Genomic DNA, 25,535 nt, shown 5'->3' with positions numbered 1-25,535 from the left:
ACATATAATATACAAGGTAAACTTATGTTTGACTCTACTTTTCCTCATTCCACAACAATGTCTCACACATGCAACCTATTATGTATTTACCTGTTATTCTCTGGGGTTAACACCTTCAGTTGATACTGCTGCACTGTACCTCAACCTGCCAAAAAAAAAAGTAATTCAGTGGCTAAAGATGGATAAGTGTGCACCCCTTCCTCTTTTCAGATACTTTCTCAAGTGCATCAGTTTCTGTGTGGCAACACTGAAGGCCAACAGCCACAACATGGCAACATCAGTAAACAAGTGAAAAAAAAAAAAGAAAACTATCCAAATGTTGCAAATCTCTTTGCTGTTGGCTATCAATATAGAGTCAAATGAGGTAAAAGATTCATACAATAATCCAGTGAGAAAAAAGACTTGATCCGGTTATGTCAAATACTATCATGAAAAAGGAGAAGAAGGTCAAAAAATAGACAAAAATATTTTCTAAAATTTGTCTGAATTAATCCTTAGACACCTCATTAACATTAAAATTATGATAGTGAATAAGAAAATGATTTATTCAAATAACTTCATACTGAAATACTAAAAAAACACCTACAATTACTGACAATGCTACCCGTAGTTTTATATAATGGCTTACTGTTACCACAATCACTCCCTACACTGCTACTTATTGTGTGCGTTTCTAAATGAGAACATCATACCTATTGGTTTGCCAGAAACAATTAGTGATAAGAATGAAGGATTTCGTTGAGCAGAGAGTGAGAAGGAAGAAGGAACCTGTACAACCCCAGGGGGCGGGGCCTCAGGGCCGCGCACTGAATATAAAGAAGGCGACACCACTGCAAACTGCACCTGAAATCTTCACAATTATCTTCACAGAAACAGGTAACGAGATTTGTTTTTTTGGTTTGGATGCTTAGATATTTTTTAATAGTTATACATTTTTTTTATATTTTAAATAGTTATATATATATATATATATATATATATATATATATACACATTTGTTTTTTTGCTTAGATATTTCTTTATATAGTTATTTATATATATTTTTATATTTTATATAATGATATATACATTTGTTTTTTGGTTTAGATGCTTAGATATTTTTAATGTCTACGGTTCTGAATTTATTTTTTATACTGACTTGTATTTATGTGTTTTAGAGATGATTTTCTCTGCCCTTCTTGTTCTGGGCGTCTGCCTGGTTCCTGCTCTCTCCAAACAAACAGGTAGGCGACATCCCTCACTCTGTGGACACGTTTCTAATCCACACCTGAATTTGTCTATGTTACATCACTGGTCGAGATTAAAATAATTTTGTCGTGATGAACAATTTGATGAGTGTGTTGTTACTTTGCAGGAGAACATCTGGACAGTTCTCTCCTTCAACAATGTTTTGAGGAGGCAAAGAAGCTCGTTGACGATGCGTACAAGTACTCCAGAGAAGAGTGAGTTCATCATTGCGGTTATTTAATCTCACAGAGTGAAATAGAAGATTATCTTTCAAATTAATTCATCATAAATTTACACTGTTAGTTACAATTTACAGAGACTGCAAAAAATAACACAATTCAGACTTCATTGTTCGACTGTGTGACTTTTTCCTTCTCCAGGAGTCTGAGACGAGTCCGCAAGGAGGTGGTGAGTCCTCACGATACTCTCCGTCTTGTGAAGCAGCCTCGTGGTGACACACGCTCAGCCGTGAGATCTGCAGACTACATGGCACAAACCCTCCGTCTGCTGCAGGAGAGGGCGCATCATGTGCACAAACGCTCACTCAATGCAACAGGTCAGACATGCAGCAAACAAACAAACACACACACACACACACACACAGTGCTCACATTGTTTTTCTGACAACATTTCCGTTGTAATTAAGGACTAGACAATATGAAGTTGACACACACACACACACAAACACACACACACGGTTAATCCATGAAATGTCTTTCACATTTTTCAGATTTGCTCTCTGAAGAGGATCTGATGAATCTTGCCAGAATAACTGGATGTGAGGCTCGAATCAGCCTTCCATCATGCCGCACCACACCAAACATTAACGAGTATCGGACAGCCACCAGCGTCTGCAACAACTTGTAAGACAAAACATTCAAGTGTGATAAAATGCTGGTTCAAATCTCACTTAACACCATCTTGGACATAAAAAACATAGATCAACTTTTTGACATTATAAAATGTCTTCATTAACTACTTTGTTTACCTATTTTGGCTCCAGAATATCAGTTTCCCACATACATGTAGGTAAAAAGCAATTGTGTGCTTTCTCTCCAAAAAGCAAAATGTGTTGAATTAATGGAAACTGGTCAGTTCTGTGAGTTTGAGTGTCGATTACATTCAGCGGAAATGTTTGTGAAATACACTTGAAACTTCTTAGCAGAAGATGTGTTCACTTCCCTGAAAATTCTCAAGCAGCGTTTCCAAACATGGACATCTTCTGTTTGCTTTTAGAAAGAACACTCGCCTTGGATCTTCAAACACCCCCTTCGCCCGCTTGCTGCCTGCCGAATATAACGACGGCATCTCCCAACCAAAAGGCTTCAACAACCAAACAATAAACAACTTCTTCCTCCCAATGGTACGACCTCGAAATCCCAGACACTTGATTAATATACATAAAGAAACATAAATGCTGATTTTAAAATTAAAACATTTCTACTCCACTCTCAGGTGCGTCAGGTGTCCAACAACATCCTAAGCACAACAGACGCAGGCGTGGTCAGCGACAGAGAATTCTCTCACATGGTGACCTTGTTTGGGCAGTGGAACGACCACGATCTCACCTTCACTCCCTTCTCCCCCAGCATCCGCTCCTTCAGCAATGGGATCGACTGTGACGACAGCTGTGAGAACACTGACCCTTGCATCCCCATCCCGGTTGGTGTGAAAGCTCAAACCCACACATTGTGATGTTGTTTTAACAAAAATGTTCTCTTCATAACCTTTGGTCTCTTTCCTACAAACAGATTCCTCCCGGCGACCCCCGCTCTCAGACAGAAGAGTGCATCCCTGCGTTCAGATCCGCTCCTGTTTGCGGAACGGGATACTCTGCCTACAATTTTGGAGGAGAAGCCAACAAGAGAGAGCAGATCAACACCCTCACAGCCTTCCTGGATCTCGGCCAGGTGTATGGCTCTGAGGAGAAGCTTGCCCTGTTTCTTCGCGACAACCAGAGTGATAGCGGCCTGCTGCGCGTGAACACAGAGTTCAAAGACAACGGGCGTGAGCTGCTGCCATTCCACCCTCTCATGGTGAACATGTGTGCCAGTCGCGGAAGAGTCACCAACGACACAAACGCCACAGAGGTGCCGTGTTTCATTGCAGGTTAGTCATCAATAAATAGTTAATAATTTATTAAATAACTAATTTTGGGATGCCAGGTTGTGAAAATCCTTTATCCTGCTCTAGCTTCTAACCTGTTGTCTGTTTAAACTATCTGGTAACACTTTATTTTAAACCCCACTATTTGATATTTATAAGCAGCAATAAGTATAACTATAACTCTGATGACACTATAATGATGATGTACACACATGATGAATAAGAATATGATATAACAAAGTTGTAATAATGTCAAATATGTTCTCACAGGAGAAGATATAATTGTTGAGAAATACTGTAGAATAATAAACACTTAAAAATACACCACATAATAGTGTGTTATAAACCATTTATTCAATATATATTCTACTTATAAATGATTAATAGGGGGTTTAGTAGTTATTAGTTAGTGTAACCAGTTATCTTAATGAAAGAGCTGCCATCTAAAGAGGAAACGAACACTTCTGATCAGCTATTATGTACATTGTGTCCTTAAGGTGATGTCCGCGTGGACGAGAACATAGCTCTGACCTCCATTCACACACTGTTTATGCGTGAGCATAACCGTGTGGCTCGTGCCCTGAAGAGATTGAACCCACAGTGGGACAGTGAGACACTCTACCAAGAGTCCCGCAAGATCTTGGGTGCTTACACACAGGTGGGTAAACCTGAGAGTCAGTCAGCATTCACGATTATATTTTTACATCTCCAAAGCAGATGTCATACACTCCACTGTCTTTTACTCAAAATAGATCTCTGTCTCTCTCTCTCAGGTGTTTGTGTTCAGGGACTATCTGCCTCACATTGTAGGTAACGTCGCAATGCGTACACAGCTCGGCCGTTACCCCGGCTACGACGCTAGCGTTGATCCCAGCATCTCCAACGTCTTTGCAACAGCAGCTTACCGCTTTGCCCACTTGGCCATACAGCCGGTCTTATCCCGTCTGGATGCAAACTACAGGGAGAACGCTAATTTCCCCAGTGTCCCCTTGTTCAAAGCCTTCTTCACCCCCTGGAGGATCGTCTTTGAGGGTGAGTTGTACAGAGAGAAGGCTAGTAACTTATCAATCACTAGTAACTTATCAATCACTCTTCTTCAAACATCACCCTAACTTTTATTTGATCTCTCCAGGTGGCATTGACTCTCTGCTCCGTGGTTTGGTCGGCCGTCCTGCTAAACTGAACACTCAGGATAACATGATGGTGGATGCTCTGAGGGAGAGGTTGTTCCAGTTTGTGATGCATCTGGCTTTGGACTTGGGCTCTCTGAACATGGAGAGGGGACGCGACCACGGCTTGCCTGGTACATCCCTCACCCTGATTTTCAGCCTTTTCTAATATTTTGTTGTCATCCGCTCTTTGCTTACTTGTTGTTTACTCCTCTAGGCTACAACGCCTATCGCAAGTTGTGTGGCCTGTCTGAGCCCAGGAACCAGGCGGAGCTCGCTCGGGTCCTGAATAACGCAGACCTGGCCCGCAGGCTGCTGCAGCTCTACGGTACGGCCGACAACATCGACGTCTGGATGGGAGGCGTTGCAGAGCCGTTTGTCCGTGGCGGCCGTGTGGGGCCTCTGTTCGCCTGCCTCATTGCAACACAGTTCCAGAAGATCCGCCAGGGTGACAGGTGTGTGTGGATACATACAGTGATAATAACACAATCACAAAACAAATGCATTTCAAACACAATTTTTTGTTGATACTAATTTCTTGTTTGAAATAATCAGGCTGTGGTACGAGAACCCGGGCGTCTTCACCGCGGCTCAGAGAGCTGCTCTGTCCAGGGTCACCTTATCCAAGATCATCTGTGATAACACCGGCATCAGGATTATCCCCCGTGAGGCCTTCAGCCTCATCTCAAACAGGAACCGGCTCGTCAGATGCAGAACCCTCCGAAGCTTGAACCTGTCATCCTGGAGGGAGAGACGCTGCACAGGTGAAACAACACTGGACCAAACTCTTTGACCAGACTCTCAGATTCAAATTCTAAATAACTTGTCACCTAATGAATTGTTTCATTCTGTTTTTAACCTGGTGTGTTTATGTCTTCTCTAATCACTTGTGTAAAAATCGTTCTTCATATGTGGTGTTTGATCTTGCAGGCGCAAGCTGTAATGAAGTCGGAAACGAGGTCGGTTTTAACTTGTGGTAGTCATATTTTAAGAGCACAATGATGAATACTTCTTAAAATGTTCACATTCAGATCATATAACACCTGTTCTCAACTTTTTGTCATCTTGGTGAAGGTTTTCCTAACTCCATTGAGAATTTACTAATACTAGCACATTTTGAAAAAATCCGTAAATTATGAGGATAAATGAATTTAACTTCTACATCTTGATATACAGACTGCGAGCGACCAGGCCGCCGAGGCGCCCCCAGGCCCCAAGGGCCTCCAGGACAACGAGGTAATCTATTCAGTTATTGTCTCTTCTTCCTTTTGTACATCGTATATAGTGCTGGAAGTCACAGATTGTTCAATTTTCATATTTATGTATTTATATTTATTTTCATATTTATCAAGACAACAACTTTACCCCACATATAAAACAAACAACCTCAGTGTCTTCATATCTGGTCAATTTAAATGAAGTATGTGAAATATAGATGAACATAAATATACATCCTATATACAGTTAATCTTCAAATACAGTTCATCTCTGTTGAGTACACCCATCTTTTATCCTAATTGAAACTTCCACAGTGCAATCAGGGCCTTTAGATTCTGACCACTTTATTATCATGTCTTAGATGTGATTATTGTCCACCTTTCCTACATTCTCAAAAAAAAAAAAAAATGATGATTTTATGAGAGATTTCTTTAACTGAACAATGCATTAGGGCTGCAACTAACAACTATTTTCATATAAAATGTCATAAAATAGTGAAAAATGTCCATCCCATGTCTTTAAATGTCTTGTCCTGTTTGTCCAAAACACAAAGATATTTGTATAAAACAGAGAAAAGCAGGAAATCTCCGTACTTGAGAGGCTGAAAACAGCATTTTCTACCATTTTTGGAAAAAAATTACTTCAACGATTAATCGATTATCAAAAAAGTTGGCGACTAACCGATTAGTCGACTGATCGCGACAGCTCTACAATGTATCATGTTATAGAAGATTATCATATATTTTGTATAAAAATGATCTTCAAAATAACTAGTAATTATATAATGGAGTAAAAAGTGCAATATTTCCATCTAAAATGTAGTGGAGTAGTATCTCAAAAGTGTACTTAAGTAAAGAAATTGAATAAATGTGTAATTTTAACATCTAGATCATTCATATTGTAGCAGCAGATCAGTAGATTCAAAGCAAATATGTGATCTATACTTTTGTTCCTCTGCAGGTCCAGTAGGACTCCCTGGACCGCCTGCTTTCAACACCAATGCTACACAGCCACAATCTGCCTTTTCTGTCCGCCTGGGCAAGTACAACCCATCCTCAGAAAAAATCATTCGTTTCCGTCAAGTCATCTACACTTTCCATTAATCACATCACTTTTAATATCTATTATTAATAATTTACTTTTTTTCTCTTTTGGGCTGATGGAACAGACTAGAGCACAATGTACATGTTTTATATCTTTAAGAAAAATGAACTGAATTTGATGAATTGGATCGTTTTAGCCAGCTAATGAACGTGAAATTTATTGCAGCAAATCTGTTTAACTCTGTTACAGCATGCGATCTATTGGACCGAAAATTAGACAGGAGCCAATTTTGATGTGGGATTTACCAGTATTATTATGAATATTTTGTGCACTGATGAAATTGAAGCATGCCTTCAAAATGTTGTGTTGTGCTTTTTCTATGAGGCCTGTTTCCCTGTATCTTTACCTGTTGTATTTTCCATTCTTTAAATAAACCAAAGAAACTGAGCCATATTAAATGTTGTGTTCATGTGTTCATATTTCTGAGATATTAGGAGATATTTCATGGGCTCCTTGTGTGAATCACATAAAGACAGAAGACTACCCAAAATGTAATTTACAGTTTTTCTCATTCGCTTTGGCTCAATTTCTCGAGTGAGAATTATTTTTTTCAAAACAGTGAGCTCAAATCTCTGAACAATTAGTTTGTTGTTCACAACAGATTAGAATTTCTCATTCATTCAAGCAAATTGCACTAGTTTTGGCACATGTGTGCAAAAGAGTCAGTACAATTGTCTACAATTTGCACAATAACCACTTGCACATGGCTGCTGATCTGACTCACAGTGAGATTGTCATCCTCTTCACAACTAAATATTCTTTCATTGTTTGAACCATCACATGTAAAACTAGAATGGCACTCGGACCGCCAAGGTGCCGGAGTACGATTGCCCCCACCCCCCCCCCCCTCTCCGTTCAGCTTGCACCATCATCCACGTATATATATACATATATATGTTGAGATCAGCTGTACGTAGCGGAGCATCGTAAAGCACTTCATTCAAACTGGACAGAAACAAAATAAAACTCACCTAAACCGTTGTCGTTACTCTTTCCAACAATTAAGTGTGCTTTGGTCGAACTCAACTGTAATTTCACCGAGCTTAATGTGAAAAAACCCCGAATCTACACCCGCTCTCTCTCTATCTCTCTCTCTGAAGGAAAGAGGTGGGGTCATGCGTCATCAACGCGTAATCAGTGACACTGCGCATGTGTTATACCTAGAGGTCTCAATGGTCTGGCTGATCGAAATCCTTAAAGAAATTCCTGAATCCAAATCATGATCCGGTTCGCCTCCAAAATCTAATGGATTGTTCATTGTGCCACACCCCACCCCTCCAAAAGATGTCATTTAAATGCATCGCGGACTTTTGGAGTAATCCTGGTAACAGACAAACCAACAAACCAACGCCGGTGAAAATATAACGTCCTTCCTAGGCCTTCGGCCTTGGCGGAGGTAATGATCCATTCAATTATCAAAACCTGTCAGACATACATGTATATTCCATAACTATCATGACATGGTGTTACTTACTGTGGGGAGGTACAATTAGTTGTTTTTTACTGAACTACTGCCGTTTTTTTCGTCATTGCAGGGTATTTAACTTTTTTTTTATTGGCATGGATGTCATTTTGCGGCAAGTTTTAGGTTAACTTTATCTTTACAGTACATGTAAACATTTGCTACACAAATACATTTACTGTAAACACAAATGTGCATATCCTGTTTACAGTTCTCAATCGCTTTGGCTCATTTTTTGAAACAGTTTCAACTTTGTCTAAACTGTAAGTGTAGTTGTCACAACTGTTTGACGGGACATCACAACTCTATTGTATGTCCAAAAGATAGTAACTCACCCAAAACACTTAATTTGTGCTTCAAAACCTAGTTATTTTGTCAGTAAATTGGCCAATGGCACCAAAATGAAAAGTCGTTTTGTCATTGTGTGAGCCACACTGGACAAAATGTTTAGATGTTTTTTCACCACGGCAGTCAATCCTGGAATTGTGTCTTATATGCAAATCTCTGTTTTGTTCCACTTTTTGTTGACAGTGACTGCTTAGTGTACCAGATTGTCAGTTCTATCTAGCTGAAGGCTGTGTACCACGAAGAGCTTTTTAGATTCCTGTTTCAACAGCATCAACATTTACTGGGAAAAGTTAATACTGTACATTGCTGTAGTACACAGATATTTACATGTGTGTTATTCAGTAAATGTATTTGTTTAGCAATGTGTTACATGTATTATAAATAGAAAATTCACCTTTGAGCTGAAAATGTGCCACAAAAAGACATCCATGCCAAAAAAATAAACATGTCATAGATATTTATGCAATATACATGCATGTCTGACAGATTTTGATAATTGAATGGATCATTTTACATATGATGGCTCATAGGGATGAAAGAATGTTTTGAAGTTGTGCACAGGATAACAATCTCGCTGAGAGTCAACTCATCAGTTTTGATCAGCAAGACGTGTGCAAGTGGTTATTGTGCAAATTGTCGACAATTGTACTGACTCTTTTGCACACGTGTCAAAACCCGTGCAATTTGCTTGAATGAATGGAAAATTGTCCTCTGTTGTGAACAACAAACTAATTGTTCAGAGATTTGAGGTTATTGGTTTGAAAAAATAATTCTCATTTGAGAATTGAGCCAAAGCGAATGAGAAAAACTGTATTTTTTAAAGTTTTTTTCAGGCAAACATACAATTGCAAAAGGACAAACATACAGAGCATTATGGCATAAGCTCCATTTGTGCAAGAAAGACACTGAAAACAAAATAGAAATATTGGAAATATATATATAAATATATCATTTAAATATTTCAAAATATAGAAATTGCATGTTTACCTAAAAACACTAAAAAATAGATCAAGCTTGGATACTTTGAATCATAGAATATATTTCTTTCAAGCATTAACAAAACAATAATCTTAATTTTGACTTAAGTTATCTAAATGGAACAACAAATACCTAAGTGCAGTCATCATTTTAATGTACTGCATGTCTCCTGTAGATGGAGCCATTGTTCCTTTTTAACAAAATAAATGTATGCTTCAGCAATGCAGCTGGGAAGGATAGACAAACTAACATTTACACCTGTGGTTATCTTATTGTATATTCTCCAGCCCACCTGGGCTGCATGTGTTCATACTGAGGGAAACTGCATCGAAAGGAAACTAGAGGTGAACATGCAAACGTTATACAGGAAGGTTCTGTGCTGAAATTCAGCACGTTCTTACTGAGAGGTGACCGTGTTAACCACTGAGCATGTTCGACATTTTCGGAAATATGCTGATTGGCTTTCTGGCGGAGAGTTAGATGAGATGATTGATAATACTCTCATGTCTGTCTATGAAATATGAAACTACAGCTAGCAGCCGGTTAGCTTAGCTTAGCACAAAAACAGGAAACAGCTAGCCTCTCTCCAATGATGACACACTGTGCGTTCCAATACCCATACTACCATACTATTTAGTATGTATTTAGTATATATTCAGAACCTCGTAAGAGGAAAGTTTCTGACAGCTCCGAGTTTACGAGTTGTGAAGTGTTTGTTGACGTTGTCAGAAACGGCGGAGGCCATGGAAGTTCATTTTTCGGTACATAATAAGTTAATATATTGTTATTTAAGTCATATATTGTTTTTCTTTGTAATTTTATAATATGTCTGAGGAAAATGTTGAGATTCCCTCATCTTTTTCCTCTGTCATTATGCCTTTGCATTTCCTGCATTATGTTACCCGCTTGCTAAATTGTTAGCCTCTGTGGCTTCTAGACGCCGACAGTGACGTTAATATTGCCGTTGCTTAGCAGTGGTGTTCTCGCGAGTTAACCACTTGAATGCCAAGCATATTGTGTACACGACTTCCCATGTCGTAAACACGAGCTCACGAGTTTCATTTGAAGGCACCATACTGTATGTCCCAATACTTAGTATTTGTCAAATGCAGTATGTCAAAAGTACCAGGATGTCCTACTACACCCGGTCATATTTTGCAGTATGCAGGCCAGCATGCTTTTCTGGCTATTCTGACCCACAATCCTCTGCGCAGGGGATATATGAGCAAGAGGGTCAAAGTTCAAAGGATCAATGTTATGATGAAGTAGTATGTCCCAAATTGTATGCATACTGATGCAACAGTACATACTTTGTAAGGGCAGCTGCAGTATGTGCTAGAAGTAAAAAGAAAAAGTACGTGATTTGGAACGTAGCAATAATCTCCCTACCAGCACCTGTAACTCTCACCACTAAATAAAACCTCACCAGTAAACTGAACCGTTTTCACAGGTACAGGACAAAAACAACTGGAGAGGTTGGCCACACTGAAATTTTCAATGTATTCCTGACTACGACCTTGTAGGTCAAAGCGTTGCATCAATACATTTTTCGGGGAGCCTACAAATTGATGTTTTTCTTTTGATTTCAATAATGTTCACACCTGACTTGGTTGAAACGAAGGCCAAGGATCGGTGGGATAACGGATCAATTTGCAGGGAGTTTAGGATTCAAATCTCTCGCCTCCTGAGTCAAAACATGCAGTCGGAATAATTAAATCCAACATCCAACAAGATCTTGTAGTCTGAGCTATGTGTTTGTCGACAGCTGTAATCTGTCATTAAATATTGGATGCTGTTTTTTTATATAGACAATTAAAATTTTCAAGGTCTTCTAGTGTGTTTTGGGCTCAGATAGTACATTATGTAATAAAGCCTCTTATTCATGTTATCAGTGACATTACTGTAAGCCAGGCTTTTCACGGCCGATGAACTTTTCTCAAACCTCTGTTCTTTGTTTTGTTATCAGTGAAAATTTTGCATGACAACTTTGAAAACGCCTTTGTATCCACAGCAGCCATAGGGCTCCCCACCCAAACACACACACACACACACAAACACAAACACATACAATATACAAAGTAAACTTCTGTTTGACTCTACTTTTTCAAAGTCCACAACAATGTCTCACACATGCAACCAATATGTATTTACCTGTTATTCTCTGGGGTTAACACCTTCAATTGATACTGCTGCGCTGTACCTCAACCTGACAAAAAAAAGTCATGCAGAGGCTAAAGATGGATAAGTGTGCACCCCTTCCTCTTTTCAGATACTTTCTCAAGTGCATCAGTTTCTGTGTGGCAACACTGAAGGCCAACAGCCACAACATGGCAACATCAGTAAACAATTAGATTAAAAAAATTAAAAAAAAACTGTCCAAATGTTGCAAATCTCTTTGCTGTTGGCTATCAATATAGAGTCAAATGAGGTAAAAAATTCATACAAAAATCCAGTGAGAAAAGACTGGATCCGGTTATGTCAAATAATATCATGAAAAAGGACAGTATGATTTACACAAAGAAGAAGGTCAAAAAGTAGACAAAAAACATTTTCTAAAATTTGTCTGAAATAATCTTCACACCTCATTAACATTACAATTATAATAGTGAACTAGAAAATGCATTTCCTGCTGAAAATGCGTGGGAATGCTGACAGCTGAAATTTATTGCAAAGCATTGCTGAAAATGCAGAAATGTGAAATGATTTTCCTAAAAATGTTAAAGCTCAAATGCATTGCACTGCACTGCTGAAAACCCTAGAAATTGAAATGTACAACTGACAGAGTTGGAAACTGAACTGCATTACCTAAAGAAGCTAAGAGCTGAAATACATTGCTAGAAAAGCTGGAAGCCAAACTGTAATTGTGTCAAAAGTGGTAAATTAGAATTTTCCTGAATAGGCGGAAAGAAGAAATGCTTTGTATGTATATCAGACAGATGAACTGCATTGCTAAACACAAAGAGAGAGAGAGAGAGAGAGAGAGAGAGAGAGAGAGAGAGAGAGAGAGAGAGAGAGAGAGAGAGAGAGTAGTCTTTGGGTGAAATAAACCTTTAAAACTATAAGTGCTTGGACAGAAATAGTATTTTCACTGAATGAACCTTAAAAACTATAAGTTGTTACACAGAAAGTGGTATTTGGGTGGAAAGTAGTAGTAGTTGTAGTAGTAGTAGTAGTAGTAGTAGTAGTAGCAGAAGGAGCAGGAGCTGTAGTAATAGTAGCAGTAGTGGTAGCAGTAACATCACTAGTAGTAGTAGTAGCAGTAGCAGTAACAGTAGTAGTAGTAGCAGTAGTGGTAGCAGTAACATCACTAGTAGTAGTAGTAGCAGTAGCAGTAACAGTAGTAGTAGTAGCAGTAGTGGTAGTAGTAGTATTAGTAGCAAAAGCAGTGGTAACAGTAGTAGTAGCAATAGTAGTAGTAATCCTAGTAGTATTAGCAGTAGTAGCAGAAGGAGCAGCAGCTGTAGTAGTAGTAGTAGTAGTAGTAGTAGCAGCAGTAGAAGCAGTAGGAACAGAAGCAGTAGTAGTAGTAGTAGTAGCAGCAGCAGCAACAGTAGTAGTATTAGTAATAGTTGTAGTAGTAGTAGTAGTAGCTACAACCTTTAAAACTGTAAGTTATTAGCCAGAATATAGTAGATAGAGTTACTCTGTAGAGAACTGGCAGTTTAAAAAGTCTCCACAGTTGAATTTTTGTTCCAGACTTTTAGAGATGAATTAACATTGCAGCGGATGAGAGAGGAAGTGATCTCTTGGTGCTTTGAAGCAGATAAATCCCAAGTTGTAAGACCTATTGCTTAAATGGGCACATCATCTGAAAGAAGACAAAAATACCTACGTTTTGATGTATTAATTGTGTATGAGGAGTGGAAGATGTGGTTAGAGAGCAATTTGTTTGGAACATTTTCAAAAGATTTTAAAGCTTTCCTCCACTCTAGCTGTGATGTCACGCGCTCTGGCTTTTAACGATCCACGCTAACACACCCATTATAAAATCTGAAATGGTCTGAAAATGTAATAAAACATAAACTGTGATAAATCAAAAACTGTAAAAGTTATCAAAAAGCTGAAACATAGCTTAATAGTTCAAAGACTTGTAACCCGTTTAAAGTTTAAATGAAGTCTGTAGCTGAAAGTATGCGGAAGCAGTAGCATTTCAAAGTGGAGTAGGTTTAAGACGATTTGAAGATTTTCTCCATTGAGTTACACTGTAATTTTGGAAAAAGCTTAACATTTTTAAAAGTATAAATAATTGAAACAAGAAAAGTCATAGCACTAATGTCCTTAAAGAGCTGAATATTTTGATAGTTGAACGTTTTCTGTAGCTGAAAATATGCAGGAGAAGTTAAACTGCAAAAAACGTACGGAAGAAATGATTGAAGTTGAATAAACCTTAGAAGAACAATACTGGGGTTTAAGTGCTGAATCAGCATTCCCACAATAAGAAGATTATTTATTCAAATAAATTCATACTAAAATACTTAAAAGCCACCTACAGTTACTGACAATGCTACCTGTAGTATTATATAGGGGAGAGTGGGGTAAGATGAGCCAATTTTTACTTATGCTGTCCTCGAGGTTAGGAAAAATGAGACAGAAGCAGAATGAAAACTTGAACCTTAAATTCAGGATCTCTCCTATCAAATGAAATGATCAGCATGCATCCATCACAAAGCTGTCTGGAAAAAATGACCTTCCCAAAAAAAGTGCTCCTGTGGCTCAACTTGCCCCAGGTAAGGGGTAAGTTGATCCGAGTCAGTGGGTAAGTTGAGCCATCGTGGGGTAAACTGAACATCTGAGTTTTTAAGTTTAAACCTCAGCATAAGTGTGTTAACAAACAGTTTCACAGTTATGAACTTGTGAGAACAAACCACCTGTGAGTTTCAAGACCATTGAACAATCAAAATATCATTCAATATTCGACAATATTCCAGTCGTCAAGGTTGCAGTGAAATATGAACTGTTGCTCCCTCCTTGCAGTTCCTCCAGCCTTTTGAGGTTGAGGTAGCTTCTTCAGCACATCACTCAGTGGAAAAGATGCCTCATCCTTTTCCTTGAATACAAAGGTGGGCTTCTCACGTCAAGTGTTCCCCCGGATTCTTCTGAGAAATCTTGCACTCACTTCGTTGCCCTCCAGGCTCTCAACCAAGCCAATGTAATGGTAGCTTCTGCCTTTGGATACAAAGTTTACTATGACAAAGTCACCAACTGACAGATCTGAGATGTCTGATTCACTTCTCTCATCATTAGAACTCTCATGCTCAGAAGTGTCATCAAATGGGATGGCATCACACTCTCCTCAGAACTGCTGTACGCTGTGATTTTCGTCTTGGTCTTTGGTTTGACCTAGGCCTACCTGCTAAACCCTGCTCTTTCCAGTTGTTGGGGACAGGAAGGTTGTTCTTTCTGCCAATTCCAATGCCAGTTCACAGCATTTCTTTGGAGTAAGGCCGTGGAACTGTTCAGCCAGCTTCTTGATATGGTCTGTAAGCTCCTTCTCTACCACCTCTGTGAGGACCCTCTTTGCCTCTGCTGTTCCACTGTAACCAACTGTTTTAACTTCCTTTATCTCCCTCTTCTATAAAGGTTAACATATAAAAAATCAAACCAAGTTATGTAACACTCAACAGTAATACCATTTTATACATCAGAGAATTAATTTGGTTAATTTATGGTGGGGTAAATTGAGCCAGTGGCTCGGAATAATAGTAGAATATTAGTGAGCCAGTGGCTCAACTTACCCCATAGCCTTTGGCTCACTTTGCCCCATAGCTACCATTTTGGAAAAAATGGCCCAGTTTAGCAATTCAGGCTAATCTTTAGCGAAGTGATTAACATGGTGTTATACCTTTAGTAAATCACCAACGTGTATAATATATTTTTTTAGACCTGGATAAGTTTGCTTTGACCTAACATTCATTATTCCTGACATGCAGAAAATTTACTTTGACTGGGAAAAAACAGTTTTTGGTGTAAAAAAGTACTTACTACTTCTCCCATGTGCTTAACTCCATCACAGCAAGATAGAAATGATGGGTACTTCCTGAATTTATGGTCACATGACAAAACATAATCACAGTTGCCAAGATACAGGGGGTGGGTCAACTTACTCACTGGCTCATTTTACCCCACTCTCCCCTAATGACCACAATCACTCCCACCACTGCTACTTATTGTGTGCGTTTCTTAATTGAGAACATCACACCTATCAGTTTGCCAGAAACAATTACTGATAAGAATGAAGGAATTCCTTGAGCAGAGAGAGAGAAGGAAGAATATACCTGTACAACCCCAGGGGGCGGGGCCTCAGGGCCGCACACTGAATATAAAGAAGGTGACAACACTGTAAACTCCACATCTCCAAGAGCACCTGAAATCTTCACAGAAACAGGTAACGAGATTTGTTTTGTTTTAAATATTTTTTATATTTTAAATAGTTATATATATATATAGATTTGTTTTTTTCTTAGATATATTTTATATAGTTATATATATATACATTTGTTTTTTGCTCAGATATTTCTTTATATAGTTTTATATATATATTTTTATATTTTATATAATGAAATATACATTTTTTTTTTGGTTTGGATGCTTAGATATTTTTTATGTTACATGGTTCTGAATTTATTTTTTATACTGACTTGTATTTATGTGTTTTAGAGATGATTTTCTCTGCCCTTCTTGTTCTGGGCGTCTGCCTGGTTCCTGCTCTCTCCAAACAAACAGGTAGGCGACATCCCTCACTCTGTGGACACGTTTCTAATCCACACCTGAATTTGTCTGTGTTACATCACTGGTTGAGATTAAAATAATTTTGTCATGATGAAGAATTTGATGAGTGTGTTGTTACTTTGCAGGAGAACATCTGGATAGTTCTCTCCTTCAACAATGTTTTGAGGAGGCAAAGAAGCTCGTTGACGATGCGTACAAGTACTCCAGAGAAGAGTGAGTTCATTATTGCGGTTATTTCATCTCACAGAGTGAAATAGAAGATTATCTTTCAAATTAATTCAGCATAAATTTACACTGTTAGTTACAACTTACAGAAGCTGCAAAGAATACCACAATTCACACTTCATTGTTCGACTGTGTGACTTTTTCCTTCTCCAGGAGTCTGAGACGAGTCCGCAAGGAGGTGGTGAGTCCTCACGATACTCTCCGTCTCGTGAAGCAGCCTCGTGGTGACACACGCTCAGCCGTGAGATCTGCAGACTACATGGCACAAACCCTCCGTCTGCTGCAGGAGAGGGCGCATCATGTGCACAAACGCTCACTCAATGCAACAGGTCAGACATGCAGCAAACAAACAAACAAACACACACACGCACACAAACACACACACACACACACACAGTGCTCACATTGTTTTTCTGCCAACATTTCCTGGTCTTGGGTGAGGGTCTGAGGTTTACTGTTTTGTAATGTTGGGCATAGTGGAGCACTTCAAAGCTGTAATTAAGGACTAGACAATATGAAGTTGACAGGCATGCACACACACAAACACACACACACACACACACACACACACACACACACACACACACACACACACACACACACACATACACACACACACACACACACACAGTGCTCACATTGTTTTTCTGACAACATTTCCTGGTCTTGGGTGAGGGTCTGAGGTTTACTGTTTTGTAATGTTGGGCATAGTGGAGCACTTCAAAGCTGTAATTAAGGACTAGAAAATATGAAGTTGACAGACATGCACACACACACACACACACACACACACACACACACACACACACGGTTAATCCATGAAATGTCTTTCACATTTTTCAGATTTGCTCTCTGAAGAGGATCTGATGAATCTTGCCAGAATAACTGGATGTGCAGCTCGAGTCAGCCTTCCATCATGCCGCACCACACCAAACATTAACAAGTATCGGACAGCCACCAGCGTCTGCAACAACTTGTAAGAGAAACATTCAAGTGTGATAAAATGCTGGTTCAAATCTCACTTAACACCATCTTGGACATAAAAAACATAGATCAACTTTTTGACATTATAAAATGTCTTTATTAACTACTTTGTTTACCTATTTTGGCTCCAGAATATCAGTTTCCCACATACATGTAGGTAAAAAGCAATTGTGTGCTTTCTCTCTAAAAAGCAAAATGTGTTGAATTAATGGAAACTGGTCAGTTCTGTGAGTTTGAGTGTCGATTACATTCAGCGGAAATGTTTGTGAAATACACTTGAAACTTCTTAGGCCATACACCGCAGAAGATGTGTTCACTTCCCTGAAAATTCTCAAGCAGCGTTTCCAAACATGGACATCTTCTGTTTGCTTTTAGAAAGAACACTCGCCTTGGATCTTCAAACACCCCCTTCGCCCGCTGGCTGCCTGCCGAATATAACGACGGCATCTCCCAACCAAAAGGCTTCAACAACCAAACAATAAACAACTTCTTCCTCCCAATGGTACGACCTCGAAATCCCAGACACTTGATTAATATACATAAAGCACTAAAACACTTCTACTCCACTCTCAGGTGCGTCAGGTGTCCAACAACATCCTAAGCACAACAGACACAGGCGTGGTCAACGACGAAGAATTCTCTCACATGGTGACCTTGTTTGGGCAGTGGAACGACCACGATCTCACCTTCACGCCCTTCTCCCCCAGCATCCGCTCCTTCAGCAATGGGATCAACTGTGACGACAGCTGTGAGAACACTGAGCCTTGCATCCCCATCCCGGTTGGTGTGAAAGCTCAAACCCACACATTGTGATGTTGTTTTAACAAAAATATTCTCTTCATAACCTTTGGTCTCTTTCCTACAAACAGATTCCTCCCGGCGACCCCCGCTCTCAGACAGAAGAGTGCATCCCTGCGTTCAGATCCGCCCCAGTTTGCGGAACGGGATACTCGGCCTACAATTTTGGAGGAGAAGCCAACAAGAGAGAGCAGATCAACACCCTCACAGCCTTCCTGGATCTCGGCCAGGTGTATGGCTCTGAGGAGAAGCTTGCCCTGTTTCTTCGCGACCATCAGAGTGATGGCGGCCTGCTGCGCGTGAACACAGAGTTCAAAGACAACGGGCGTGAGCTGCTGCCATTCAACCCTCTCACGGGGAACATGTGTGCCAGTCGCGGAAGATCCACCAACGACTCAAACGCCACAGAGGTGCCGTGTTTCATTGCAGGTTAGTCATCAATAAATAGTTAATAATTTATTAAATAACTAATTTTGGGTTGCCAGGTTGTGAAAATCCTTTATCCTGCTCTAGCCTCTGTCTAAACTATCTGGTAACACTTTATTTTAAATCCCACTATTTGATATTTATAAGCAGCAATAAGTATAACTATAACTCTGATGACACTATAATGATGATGTACACACATGATGAATAAGAATATGATATAACAAAGTTGTAATAATGTCAAATATGTTCTCACAGGAGAAGATATAATTGTTGAGAAATACTGAAGAATAATAAACACTTAAAAATACACCACATAATAGTGTGTTATAAACCATTTATTCAATATATATTCTACTTATAAATGATTAATAGGGGGTTTAGTAGTTATTAGTTAGTGTAACCAGTTATCTTAATGAAAGAGCTGCCATCTAAAGAGGAAACGAACACTTCTGATCAGCTATTATGTACATTGTGTCCTTAAGGTGATGTCCGCGTGGACGAGAACATAGCTCTGACCTCCATTCACACACTGTTTATGCGTGAGCATAACCGTGTGGCTCGTGCCCTGAAGAGATTGAACCCACAGTGGGACAGTGAGACACTCTACCAAGAGTCCCGCAAGATCTTGGGTGCTTACACACAGGTGGGTAAACCTGAGAGTCAGTCAGCATTCACGATTATATTTTTACATCTCCAAAGCAGATGTCATACACTCCACTGTCTTTTACTCAAAATAGATCTCTGTCTCTCTCTCTCAGGTGATTGTGTTCAGGGACTATCTGCCTCACATTGTAGGTGACGTCGCAATGCGTACACAGCTCGGCCGTTACCCCGGCTACGACGCTAGCGTTGACCCCAGCATCTCCAACGTCTTTGCAACAGCAGCTTACCGCTTTGCCCACTTGGCGGTACAGCCAGTCTTATCCCGTCTGGATGCAAACTACAGGGAGAACGCTAATTTCCCCAATGTCCCCTTGTTCAAGGCCTTCTTCGCCCCCTGGAGGATCATCTTTGAGGGTGAGTTGTACAGAGAGAAGGCTAGTAACTTATCAATCACTAGTAACTTATCAATCACTCTTCCTCAAACTGTCACCCTAACTTTTATTTGATCTCTCCAGGTGGCGTTGACTCTCTGCTCCGTGGTTTGGTCGGCCGTCCTGCTAAACTGAACACTCAGGATAACATGATGGTGGATGCTCTGAGGGAGAGGTTGTTCCAGTTTGTGGTGCATCTGGCTTTGGACTTGGGCTCTCTCAACATGGCGAGGGGACGCGACCACGGCTTGCCTGGTACATCCCTCACCCTGATTTTCAGCCTTTTCTAATATTTTGTTGTCATCCGCTCTTTGCTTACTTGTTGTTTACTCCTCTAGGCTACAACGCCTATCGCAAGTTGTGTGGCCTGTCTGAGCCCAGGAATCAGGCGGAGCTCGCTCAGGTCCTGAATAACGCAGACCTGGCCCGCAGGCTGCTGCAGCTCTACGGTACGGCCGACAACATCGACGTCTGGATGGGAGGCGTTGCAGAGCCGTTTGTCCGTGGCGGCCGTGTGGGGCCTCTGTTCGCCTGCCTTATTGCAACACAGTTCCAGAAGATCCGCCAGGGTGACAGGTGTGTGTGGATACATACAGTGATAATAACACAATCACAAAACAAATGCATTTCAAACACAATCTTTGTTGATACTAATTTCTTGTTTGAAATAATCAGGCTGTGGTACGAGAACCCGGGCGTCTTCACCGCGGCTCAGAGAGCTGCTCTGTCCAGGGTCACCTTATCCAAGATCATCTGTGATAACACCGGCATAAAAACTATCCCCACTGAAGCCTTAAGCGTCATCTCAAACAGTAACCAGCTCGTCAGATGCAGAACCCTCCGAAGCTTGAACCTGTCATCCTGGAGGGAGAGACCCTGCAGAGGTAAAACAACACTGGACCAAACTTTTTGACCAGACTCTCAGATCCAAATTCAAAATAACTTGTCACCTAATGAATTGTTTCATTCTGTTTTTAACCTGGTGTGTTTATGTTTTCTCTAATCACTTGTGTAAAAATCGTTCTTCATATGTGGTGTTTGATCTTGCAGGCGCAAGCTGTAATGAAGTCGGAAACGAGGTCGGTTTTAACTTGTGGTAGTCATATTTTAAGAGCACAATGATGAATACTTCTTAAAATGTTCACATTCAGATCATATAACACCTGTTCTCAACTTTTTGTCATCTTGGTGAAGGTTTTCCTAACTCCATTCAGAATTTACTAATACTAGCACATTTTGAAAAAATTCTTAAATTACGAGGATAAATAAATTTAACTTCTACATCTTGATATACAGACTGCAAGCGACCAGGCCGCCCAGGACGACCAGACCCCACCAGCCTCCCCGGCCCCCACGGCCTCCCCGGCCCCCCAGGGCCTCGAGGACAACGAGGTAATCTATTCATTTATTGTCTCTTCTTCCTTTTGTACATCGTATATAGTGCTGAAAGTCACAGATTGTTCAATTTTCATATTTATGTATTTATATTTATTTTCATATTTATCAAGACAACAACTTTACCCCACATATAAAACAAACAACCTCAGTGTCTTCATATCTGGTCAATTTAAATGAAGTATGTGAAATATAGATGAACATAAATATACATCCTATATACAGTTAATCTTCAAATACAGTTCATCTCTGTTGAGTACACCCATCTTTTATCCTAATTGAAACTTCCACAGTGCAATCAGGACCTTTAGATTCTGACCACTTTATTATCATGTCTTAGATGTGATTATTGTCCACCTTTCCTACATTCTCAAAAAAAAAAATAACATTTTCATGATGATTTTATGAGAGATTTCTTTAACTGAACAATGCATTAGGGCTGCAACTAACAACTATTTTCATATAAAATGTCATAAAATAGTGAAAAATGTCCATCTCATGTCTTTAAATGTCTTGTCCTGTTTGTCCAAAACACAAAGATATTTGTATAAAACAGAGAAAAGCAGGAAATCTCCGTACTTGAGAGGCTGAAAACAGCATTTTCTGCCATTTTTGGAAGAAAATTACTTTAACGATTAATCGATTATCAAAAAAGTTGGCGACTAATCGATTAGTCGACTAATCGCAACAGCTCTACAATGTATCATGTTATAGAAGATTATCATATATTTTTTATAAAAATGATCTTCAAAATAACTAGTAATTATATAATGGAGTAAAAAGTGCAATATTTCCATCTAAAATGTAGTGGAGTAGTATCTCAAAAGTGTACTTAAGTAAAGAAATTGAATAAATGTGTAACTTTCACGTCTAGATCATTCATATTGTAGCAGCAGATCAGTAGATTCAAAGCAAATATGTAATCTATACTTTTTTTCCTCTGCAGATCCCTTAGGACCCCCAGGACCCCCTGGACCGCCAGCTTTCAACACCAATGCTACTCAGCCACAATCTGCCTTTTTTCTCTTTTGGGTTGATGGAACAGACTTCAGAGTTTCACTGTAACTTTATCTGTTGTATTTTCCATTCTATAAATAAACCAAAGAAACTGAGCCATATTAAGCGTTGTGTTCATGTGTTCATATTTCTGAGACATTAGGAGATATTTCATGGGCTCCTTGTGTGAATCACAAAAAGACAGAAGACTACCCAAAATGCAGTGGAGGCGGGTGGACATTTTTCTAGGTAGAGCTGTGCCACATCCAATCAATTTTAGGAAACATCCCAGTGTGATTTAATGCAAAAAAGTGAAGGTATCAAAAACACATTACTACTTTGCATTTAAGTAATCAACAATTATTTTATTCCAACGGGAGCACTAAAGAATGCTTAGAAAAACACAACAGTATAACATGTACTCGGGGGTGGAAAGTAACTAAGTACATTTACTCAAGTACTGTACTTAAGTACAGTTTTGAGGTACTTGTACTTTACTTGAGTATTTTCATGTTCTGATACTTTCTACTTCTACTCCACTACATCTCAGAGGGATTTATTAGACTTTCAACTCCACTACATTTATCTGACCACTTTAGTTACCTTACAGATTCAGATTATTAATACAAAATATAATCAATGAATAAATGATGTATTATTATATATTAAACTACCCAGCAGCATATAAAGTCATTAAAATGAGCTCCACCTTAACCAGCTGCAACATTAAAGTGATGAACACATTAATGCATCAATAAGTATAATCCAATAATATACATTATTCTGCATAATGTGTACTTTTATGTTTGGTACTTTAAAGGGACTGTTTGTAAATTTCAGAAATGCTTGTTAACAGCGACACCTGTGGCCGTGAAATCAACGAAAGTCAGCGTCGAGCTCACGCTTTGCTCGCTCTAAATAGACATGAACGAGCATTGTTCAAAACAGTGAGGCGACACACGTCAGCTAAAACCACAATATCACTCTATATTTCACCTGCTTCTCAGTAATGTTAGCTGACCAGACGGAGGTCTCTCCATGAATCACTGCTGATCCTAGTGTTGGCTTTTCCTGCCTCAGCGCAGGCTGAGGCAGCAGGGCTCCGCAGCGAGTAACGTTATCGCCTCCGCACGCAGCTGGAGTGAGCAGGAGTGAAACCGGCACCCGGTCGGTAACGAGACGACAACGTTACTCTCTGCGGAGCCCCGTCACTTCACAAGACACGGAAAACCTCTGTTGGTCTGGAGGAGCTGCAGCATTTTTTTCTGCACAAACGTCCCCTGTGCATTCACTAGATATTCTCAGAGCTAAACTAACTCTTCTGCAGTGTGTAGTGAGCGCACGTTCACGTCTAGAGGTGGAGCGAGACAGCGAGGACGCGCGCTCTGTCTGAGTGAAGGAGAGCAGGCAGCGGAGACGAGGCTCCGGCCACACGCGAGCGCGCATATGCGAACGCGCATGTGTGCCGACCCGCTACATTTATACGCTTAAAAAATTACAAACAGTCCCTTTAAGTATATTCATATGCTAATATTTTTTGCACTTTTACTTAAGTATGATTTTGAATGTTACTTGTAACAGAGTATTTCTACATGGTAGTATTGCTACTTTTACTGAAGTACAAGATCTTAGTACTTCCACCACTGCATGTACTATAATACAATAATAAACATGAAATACAACACTAATGTAATATAACAATATAACATGTAATAGAAATGTTCACTTAATGTGATGCCTCTATTGACCTTGCTTTGTTTGGTAAACAAATAGTGAGGTAAACATCAGGGGAAGTAAACATGAAGTGTAATCAGGAAAACTGCTGTTAAATCCTGAAGCTATGCAGACACCTGAATGTACATAAGCATGGGACTCAAGTGCCCTGAGGTGTAGAGATAGTAATAGTGGTGTTAAGTCCTGAAGATACTCAGACACCTGAATGTACATAAGCATGGGACTCAAGTGCCCTGAGGTGTAGAGATAGTAATAGTGGTGTTAAGTCCTGAAGTTACTCAGACACCTGAATATACATAAACATGGACTCAAGTGCTCTCCTTTCTCAAAAGGCACAACCACAACACATCCACAGATATTAATACTACATAAAATACAGTTAACAAAAACAATACAATTAATTTACCGGTCTCTATTAAATTGTGATGCCTCCATGACCAATTTAAGCAAATGAGACTGAGGACAACTATGTACAAGACAAGTCAATGTGGGGAGAAAGCCTGCATGCTTCGTCACTTCATGGTTCTGGTGCTGCTGGTCAGGTTCACTGTCCTCATACAGAGAGGAAATGGAGGCCCTGGTCCAAAAAATATAGTTTGAGTTGCTAATTTGCCATCAGACTCTTTAATGTGCAATTATATTCATTGTGTGCAATATACTCACTGTTGACTACAGTATGTTTATATAATTCACTCTGGGGCGATTTCTCCGTCGCCCCAGAGCTGAACTTCAGACATACAGACAGGCAGAGGGGAGTAAGACAGGCAGAGGGGAGTCAGACAGGCAGAGGGGAGTCAGACAGGCAGAGGGGAGTCAGACAGGCAGAGAGGAGTCAGGGAAGTGTAGGAAAACCATATATTTTGCACAGATGACTGGGTGCATTCCATATTTTAAACACACAAATATTGAAAATTTGTATAATTTCTTATTATTATTAGTAGTAGTAGTAGTAATGTTTTTTTTGTGTGTGGCTGTCTGGCTCAGAGGGGGGCGGCACCCTAGCGCCCTCTATTGGCCAGCCGCCACTGCCAAAACGTAATTTACAGTTTTTCTCATTTGCTTTGGCTCAATCCTCGAGTGAGAATATTTTTTTTCAAAACAGTGAGCTCAAATCTCTGAACATTTAGTTTGTTGTTCACAACAGATTAGAATTTCTCATTCATTCAAGCAAATTGCACTAGTTTTGGCACATGTGTGCAAAAGAGTCGGTACAATTGTCTACAATTTGCACAATAACCACTTGCACATGGCTGCTGATCAAAACCGATGATTTGACTCACAGTGAGATTGTCATCCTCTTCACAACTAAATATCCTTTCATCGTTTGAACCATCACATGTAAAACTAGAATGGCACTCGGAGAGCGCAGACCTCCGCCAAGGTGCCCGAGTACGATTGCCCCCCCCCCGTTCAGCTTGCGCCATCGTCCACGTGTATTTTTGTTTATGTTGAGATCAGCTGTACGTAGCGGAGCATCGTAAAGCACTTCATTCAAACTGGACAGAAACAAAATAAAACTCACCTAAACCGTCGTCGTTACTCTTTCCAACAATCAAGTGTGCTTTGGTCGAACTCAACTGTAATTCCACCGAGCTTAAT

At 39.8% G+C, this 25,535-nt stretch overlaps 2 protein-coding genes across 4 annotated transcripts; both read left to right on the top strand.

Annotated features, from left to right (window-relative positions):
• The first annotated feature begins 710 nt into the window (after nt 1-710).
• Nucleotides 711-22,324, top strand: LOC141757572 (eosinophil peroxidase-like). 2 transcript variants are annotated; one of them, XM_074618144.1, is made up of 16 exons: nt 711-876; nt 1,158-1,223; nt 1,355-1,442; nt 1,608-1,783; nt 1,958-2,090; nt 2,464-2,590; nt 2,683-2,889; nt 2,979-3,336; nt 3,831-3,991; nt 4,107-4,365; nt 4,466-4,636; nt 4,720-4,957; nt 5,058-5,266; nt 5,433-5,461; nt 5,679-5,738; nt 22,153-22,324. In XM_074618144.1, the coding sequence occupies exons 1-16, from the start codon at nt 726-728 to the stop codon at nt 22,159-22,161; spliced, it is 2,442 nt and encodes an 813-aa protein (XP_074474245.1). In that variant the 5' UTR covers nt 711-725; the 3' UTR covers nt 22,162-22,324. The 2 variants fall into 2 exon arrangements, with proteins under 2 accessions (XP_074474245.1, XP_074474244.1); XM_074618143.1 differs by lacking the exon at nt 22,153-22,324 and adding an exon at nt 6,690-7,222 and having other exon boundaries at nt 5,679-5,756.
• Nucleotides 15,967-22,324, top strand: LOC141757573 (eosinophil peroxidase-like). Of its 2 annotated transcripts, XM_074618146.1 has the most exons (16): nt 15,967-15,997; nt 16,270-16,335; nt 16,467-16,554; nt 16,720-16,895; nt 17,410-17,542; nt 17,926-18,052; nt 18,124-18,330; nt 18,420-18,777; nt 19,260-19,420; nt 19,536-19,794; nt 19,896-20,066; nt 20,150-20,387; nt 20,487-20,695; nt 20,862-20,890; nt 21,108-21,203; nt 22,153-22,324. In XM_074618146.1, the coding sequence occupies exons 2-16, from the start codon at nt 16,272-16,274 to the stop codon at nt 22,159-22,161; spliced, it is 2,325 nt and encodes a 774-aa protein (XP_074474247.1). In that variant the 5' UTR covers nt 15,967-15,997; nt 16,270-16,271; the 3' UTR covers nt 22,162-22,324. The 2 variants fall into 2 exon arrangements, with proteins under 2 accessions (XP_074474247.1, XP_074474246.1); XM_074618145.1 differs by lacking the exon at nt 22,153-22,324 and having other exon boundaries at nt 21,108-22,125.
• Nucleotides 22,325-25,535: the final 3,211 nt, after the last annotated feature.

The sequence above is a fragment of the Sebastes fasciatus genome, chromosome 19 (genome assembly GCF_043250625.1).
Source record: "Sebastes fasciatus isolate fSebFas1 chromosome 19, fSebFas1.pri, whole genome shotgun sequence".
Classification (NCBI taxonomy): Eukaryota; Metazoa; Chordata; class Actinopteri; order Perciformes; family Sebastidae; genus Sebastes; species Sebastes fasciatus.
The sequence above is the reverse complement of the archived record's forward strand: the minus strand, read 5'-3'. Positions and strand labels throughout refer to the sequence as shown.

What these genes read in the sequence shown, in the direction of transcription:
- LOC141757573 (XM_074618145.1), top strand. Translation starts at nt 16,272, where the DNA reads ATGATTTTCTCTGCCCTTCTTGTTCTGGGCGTCTGCCTGGTTCCTGCT. An exon ending in ACAACTTCTTCCTCCCAATG is followed by an intron (nt 18,053 to 18,123) that starts GTACGACCTCGA and finishes CTCCACTCTCAG; the next exon opens with GTGCGTCAGGTGTCCAACAA. An exon ending in AAGATCCGCCAGGGTGACAG is followed by an intron (nt 20,388 to 20,486) that starts GTGTGTGTGGAT and finishes TGAAATAATCAG; the next exon opens with GCTGTGGTACGAGAACCCGG.
- LOC141757572 (XM_074618143.1), top strand. Translation starts at nt 726, where the DNA reads ATGAAGGATTTCGTTGAGCAGAGAGTGAGAAGGAAGAAGGAACCTGTA. An exon ending in TGCTCTCTCCAAACAAACAG is followed by an intron (nt 1,224 to 1,354) that starts GTAGGCGACATC and finishes GTTACTTTGCAG; the next exon opens with GAGAACATCTGGACAGTTCT. An exon ending in ACGCTCACTCAATGCAACAG is followed by an intron (nt 1,784 to 1,957) that starts GTCAGACATGCA and finishes CACATTTTTCAG; the next exon opens with ATTTGCTCTCTGAAGAGGAT.